The sequence below is a fragment of the Tripterygium wilfordii genome, chromosome 12, assembly GCF_013401445.1.
Source record: "Tripterygium wilfordii isolate XIE 37 chromosome 12, ASM1340144v1, whole genome shotgun sequence".
NCBI lineage: Eukaryota > Viridiplantae > Streptophyta > Magnoliopsida > Celastrales > Celastraceae > Tripterygium > Tripterygium wilfordii.
In genome coordinates, this window is record NC_052243.1 from 12420100 (window position 1) to 12426888 (window position 6789).

The 6789-nt window shown below is 37.4% G+C and overlaps 1 protein-coding gene across 1 annotated transcript; it reads left to right on the forward strand.

Moving 5' to 3' along the window:
- Positions 1-954: 954 nt before the first annotated feature.
- LOC120011094 lies at positions 955-6540 on the forward strand. Its single transcript, XM_038862136.1, has 4 exons — positions 955-1077; positions 1227-1275; positions 2609-3454; positions 4179-6540. The coding sequence occupies exons 2-4, from the start codon at positions 1270-1272 to the stop codon at positions 6189-6191; spliced, it is 2865 nt and encodes a 954-aa protein (XP_038718064.1). The 5' UTR covers positions 955-1077; positions 1227-1269; the 3' UTR covers positions 6192-6540.
- The last annotated feature ends 249 nt before the right edge of the window (positions 6541-6789 follow it).

Here is a 6789-nt window from a genome sequence, read left to right on the forward strand (position 1 = left end):
GACGTACGGGCCGTTTCTGGGCCTGGAACGGCCTCCATTACCTATGGGCTGGGCCATACAGGCCACCTGGGCCTCTACAGTTTCTGGCATTCTGTCCGGATCGACGTGACACCCATTAAATGGGCCGATTTGTACTCAAACTAACGGGCCGATCCAGCCCATTGACACCTCTTATGGTTTATACCCATCAAGTGAAAACCGACATTTTACACCACCCAAGGACCAATCTTTAGCAGGTTCTTGACGTGTGTTGAGAAACTTTTGCCTTTGGTCTTTTAAAAGACAAATCTATTTTATTTAATAAAAATCATATCATAAATGTTGCAAATTAATTAATTGAGCAAGATAAAGTATATATTATCTAAATTTTATCATACTAACAATACACATGCAATGTAAAAATATGTTAATAGTAACATTCTTTTATCTATATTGCAGTACATATTGTTCTATGTGATCATTTGCACTTTAACTACAACATAAAAAATGCTAGGTCAAATAAATAATATAATTTACAATTTTTTTAGCTATTTTAACTTTGAATTATCAAAAGCTATAATTTGTAGACATAAACAAACTCTACCTTTTATATTATAAGATTGGTCAAAACCCTACAATTTCATATTGAATAACACAATTTAACCAAATTATATATATTCTCTATGCAAACAACCATGAGAAAATTATTGCATAAATCGATCACATGATTATATAAAACATGCTGTCAGGTGAGAAAGGTCCATGTATACGGATTTGATGGTGTGAATTTAGGTCTATAGCAAATATCAAAATACAGACTTGCAGGTTAAAAAAAAAAAAAAAAAGCTTAGTGTTTATGCAACCTAACCAAATTTTAATCGTGGAAAACAATTTTAACCTCTTTTTTTTTATCTTAACCCAAATATTTTCTATGTATTGGTACTCAGTCACTCACAATATTTGCTGGTTCTCTTTCTGATCTTTTAACTCCTGTGTGTATATATACCAACATAGACATAGTCTCTGAAAATTCTCTCTTTAAGCCTCGCAAGCTATTCCCTTGCAAATCCCATGATAACTAACCTTTCTTGAACAAGGGTAATCTCTCTCCTTCGCTTTCTCTATCCCTCTCTTTTAGTTTGTTTGTGGTTCTTCTGTTAAAGTTAGTGCTTTATTTCGCTTGTAAATGGTTTTATGATTCATATGAATTATGGATCAATGCTTAACATGAAAACTCATTAACCCAGGTTGAGTTTTTCTCGTTTGGTTCTCGTTGGTTAAGGTTCTTCAATGGAGGTTAGTAAATGGTCAATCACTTCTTGTATTACTCTTTTTGCGTAGTTGCTTTTGCATCTGTGTTTGTTAGAACTTTGAGCACGGTTTTTGTTGTTTATGAGGATGATTTTTGCTCGAGAATTGGTAAAATTTTATTGAGTTTACGTGATAATCAATTAATCAATCGTATGAATTATGGGTAGTCAATGCTTGGATTAGATGTTACAAGTTTGGGTTTTGATTACATGAACTTTGGGTTCTCGATCTTTATGCCAATGTAAGTACCTGTTTGGCTTCTTTCAATTTCCTTTGATTCTATTCCTTGGTCTGATTGTCTTGATTTTCGATATGTTCATGATCCTCTGATGTTTAGGCTTGTACCAATATGGGTCTAGGGATAGATATTTGAGTTCTGTAGAGGAAATCGAATTCATCTGCTATGTATGAATTTAGCTTCAAAAAAATGAATTTTTCTAAACCTTATTGAGAACCTTTTATATCCGAGATATTGTCAGTGATTGATGCATGTATGTATGCTCATGCTGTCCCTTTACACCTTGGGCATGTTGGTTTGAGGGAATGGAATGATAGGGGTTTTCTCTCTGAAATTGAATTTTTTGCAGGTTTGATCATGTTGGGATTTTGTGCTTTATTCATGAAAAATATGTTGTTGTCCTAATTGGAGTGATTCCGTCATTTTTAGATGAACCGTTTTAGTGAATTAGGCTGGAGAGAGGGATTATTTTTCCTCTAGGTTTGGTTTCCTAATTCCTGATGTTTCTTGAATGCTTGAGGGCTCCCTCACATCTCATTAAATATAGGAGAAATTTGTTACTCATGTTAACTTTTCTGAGTTCAAGTGCGTTCATTTTGTTATCCCTAATTCTCTATTGTACTTGTGCTGGCATTGTTTGGTAGGCATTCACATTGCTATCCCTATTGTGGGAAAATCACACCTCTAAAGTTCTGAATCTCAAAAGTGCATGCATACTCACCTCAAGCCACAAAATGTTTCTTCATTTATGAAGTTTGTATGTTGAGTTTCCTCGCGTGCAATATTCTTTTGAATGACTGCTGAAAAACTGTAGTAATTGAAGACTTAACTTCAATTAGTAGAGGCATGAGTGCTCCAACAACCATGACATGTACATGTCATCGGGAGCTTTCTTACTCAGATCCAATTGTGGAGCCTGCTTATTGGTTTCTAAGATTTTTTAAATTATAAAGATAAAGAGTTGTAAAGTCCTTTAGCTATGATCACATTGTCTCTGTTAAATAACTGAAGGTTGTAAATCCAGATTTCTGCTTTTGAGCTTTCTACCCTTGTGTTTACTAGTCTCTGTTGATCTTGCAGATGGAGTCAGTTCAGCTGAATCAGGATGCCGATTCCCTTGAGAACACATCTTCTGAGCCATTGTTTTCTCCAGGCTCTCCTGATATAAAAGGTGTGAGTGGAGAACCAGAGCTGAGAACCCGGCTTGGTGATAAGTACCAGGCAGAAATCCCTTCCATGAAATCAGGATCTGATTTTCTTGAGCCTTTTATTAACTTCACTGATGCAGAAGTCATAAGTGATGCTTCTAATTCCTTTCTAATTGGTTTGCCAATCCCAATCATGTGGGTCCATGATGAAGTGAGAAACAGCAAGGATGAAGATTTGGGATTTCCCTGTAAGATTGATAATGTGGTTACTGACAACGTATCAACAGAATCTAGAAAAAAGAGAAAGTGTCATTCTAGCTTAAACCATAAGAGTTCCAAACTCAAGTTGGAACCACTGGACAGTGTTTCACTAAATGAAAAACGAAAAAAAGGGGCAAATCTTGGATCTAAGGTGGCCGGGAGGACTAACGTGGACCAGCCATTTAAAAGCAAAACAAAACTCCTACTTCCTGGTTCATCAGGTGACCCTTGGAAGGATGCTGAAGTAGATAGTTTTCTTCTTGGTTTATATATATTTGGAAAAAACTTTTTTCTGGTGAAGAGATTCATAGAGAACAAGGAGATGGGAGACATATTGTCCTACTATTATGGGGAGTTCTATAGGTCAGAAAAATACCAGCGATGGTCTGATTGTCGGAAGACAAAATGTAAGAAATATATACGTGGACGGAGGATTTTCACTGGTTGGAGGCTAAAGCAATTTTTAGCTCGTTTGCATCCCCATGTCCCTCAGGAGTTTCAAAGTGCTTTGCCAGAGGTATTTTTCTGCTGTATTAGGAGTTGTCATTTATTTCTAGTACTTAAATTTAGTAAAGGGTGAATGAGATATTTATTGCGATTTGATAAGGTATGTATCTCTGCACCCTCTAATTGGCATGTACATTCTCGTACTATTCATATGGTTTGGCTCAAGTTTTAAGATTTCTAAACTGTTCCAACAATCTTAACATGGTGCTTGTACAGAATTCATTGTGCTTGTGTGGACGTCTTAGTGTTGACTTACTCGTAGAAAGCATCAAAATCATGATCTACTGAAGAATATATGAATAGCAATGGCTAATTTACCCAAAGTTGTGTTCCATATGACTCTCTTATGTCAAGAGTCACATTAAGCTTTGCATGATTGCATCACTCTGATATAGATACCTCTGTCAAAAATGACAAACTAGCCGCATTTTTTGTTTGTTTGACATTACTTTAGACTATCTATTAGTAATGATTTCATGTTTTACTGAACCCTTGTCATAGTTTCACTTAAGAACCTTCTTATTTATTTGTTATTGTCTGTTTGTGTGAGCTTTTAGCCTTTTACGAATGTTGAACCTGTAGTCTCTATTCTTAATTGATTTATATTAGAATATTTGTTTCAAATTGAAAACTTCATAGTTGAAATGCCTAGGTCTTGCATGAACCAAAGTACTCTTTTTAATATGGGGTGTTATTTTTTTTCCATTTCCTTCTTGGTCGTGATCTCTTCACAGGTCTCTATGTCATTTGCTGATGGGACAACTTCACTTGAAGAATATGTATCCTATTTGAAGACCATTGTTGGCATTCGTGTTCTTGTAGAAGCTGTTGGTATTGGGAAGGGGAAGGAAGATCTCACTGGCCTTGCCATCGAGCCTGCAAAGACAAATCAAAGGCATTCTGTACGTGCCACCATACCAGCTGGAAAAGATTGCTGCTCCCTTACATCAAAAGAAATAATTAAGTTATTGACTGGGAAATTCCAACTGAGCAAAGCCCGTAGGAATGATATTTTCTGGGAAGCTGTTTGGCCTCGATTGCTTGCAAGAGGGTGGCACTCTGAGCAACCTAAGTATCAGAGTTATCTGGGTTCTAAAGATAATTTGGTTTTTCTTATGCCTGGCGTGAAGAAGTTTTTGAGAAGGGAACTAGTGAAAGGGGACCATTACTTTGATTCTGTTAGTGGTGTTTTGAGCAAAGTGGCATCTGAACCAGAGCTTCTTCAGCTGGAATCTGATGATAATAGAGATGGCAGCTGCAGTGCAGAAGATGGGTTGGCTTTACAGTTGCCACACAAACAGAATGATCCATCCTTTCCCCGACTCAATCGTCACCTTAAACCTCGAGCTCCTAAACAGAACCATGTGAAGTTCACCATAGTAGATTCCAGTTTTGTCCAGGGAGAAGAATTATGCAAGATGGCAGCATTGAGAGATTCTCCTCTTGGCTTTAAAATCAGATCCAAGCTTACCAGTATTTCTAGAGAAATTGAAGCAAATATCCCAAAGAATTTACTTGGTAAATGTAAAGCTGATGCTGTTGTCGATCGAAAATTGAATGGTGGAAAGATCGTCAATAGTAGTAACCAAGGTGAAAAGATCATTGATGATGATATCCACAGTGATAAAATACCTGATATTGCTGAGGCAACCCATATGAGGTTCACTATTGTCAATACCAGTTTGATCCGAGGAAAACCATACAAGGTGTCAGAGCTGAGATTTTCACCAATTGAGTTTAAAGTTACTTCTCAAATGTCCCATTTGTCGAGAGAAGATGAACAGGGTTTCTCTGAGAATTCAGTGGACAAGCACGAGCCACATGCTGCTGATATTCCATCAAATGACAAAAAGCATGTTCACATTTCTGCGCATGGTCAAGACGCATCTGATATTCATAGCTTAAATGGAAATGCAATCTTCTCAGACACCGAAAACAAATTGGTGGATAGCCCCCAGGATAAAGAAGTCGATCCATCGGATGAATATTGGTCAAAGAGGACAATTAAACACCGATTCAGTCGAAGAGTAAAGCCTGGTCATTCAAATAAATTAGTTCCCCCCATTAAACAGCAGAGATTAACTGCTTGTGCTGAGGCAGAGGCAAGCCGTGCCATTGAGAATGTTTCTGGTGAACATTCGATGGCCTCGTGCTATCTGTACTCACAAATGGCAGGGAAAAGTAATGCTTTTCAGGTTGGTTCTTCTCAGGAGGATGAGGTGTTGCCTAGCTCGTATGTTAGATGTGTTGTTGAGGAGGAGAGCAATCATTCAATTTCTTTTGATATGAGCATGTCTTGCGGAGAAAATGAGAAACATCAACCCAAGTCTTTGGTTGAATTGAATGTACCTGAAGGTTTACCGGGGTGTGAAAATGAAGAAACAGTAGTTTCAGAGATGAAAGAGAACCAGGGAGTCAATCAGAATGGTACATGTTTTGTGCACAATATGAACAAGCTTGATACAACAGCACTTAATAATTCCATTCACATTAGTTCTGCAGAGAAACAACCTGATATGAAGCCAAAAAGGCAAAGCACAAGAAACAGGCCATTGACAACTAAAGCATTGGAAGCTCTTGAAACTGGATTCTTGGATGTTTTTAAATTGGGACGGCAAAGAACGGAAGTTTGCAAAAAAGACTTCCTATTTGCAAGTCCATCACAAAGATCCCACAGCAGAATTGCATCAAGTCGTGGTAATTCCGGCACTAGCATTGTGGACTCGAATGAACAAGAAGGTTTTTAGCAGAGATTTCGTTAAGGCTGAAGTCTTGACCATCTTCAAGCGGATAAGTGTTAGGACTTTGTGAAACTGCTGTGATCAAGAAAAGAAAAGCAGCCAAAAATTCTGGAGAGGACTGGTGCTATGTTTATTGCCAAGCCGGTGATAACAAGCAATGATGCACATATGCTTTGGGACAATCTGGAACACTTACAGTAATGATAGTACGCCCTCCCCGAGTGCAGACCACAATCAATTGATAGTGTTATAAAGCTAACATGGTGCTTATGCTTAGACAAGGTCAAAGTAATCCAAGTAACCAGGCAGAGGATGTTCAGTAGCAGGTACCTATTTCTTGATATTTTGTCTAGTGACTGTTGGAATTATGAGAGAATATTACGTTTCTTGTAATTATGGGTTGTAAATATTCCCTTTAATTACTTTGATTTAGTTTCCTAGAATTAGGTTGATTTGATTGATTTAGTTTCCCTAATTTAGGGCTTTCAATGTAACTATATAATGTACAACCTCACAACATGAATATACAACACAAATTATTCAATTCTTCTTGGTATCGGAGCCTTAGGGTTTTCTTTATCATCACTGTTCACGGCACTGTTCA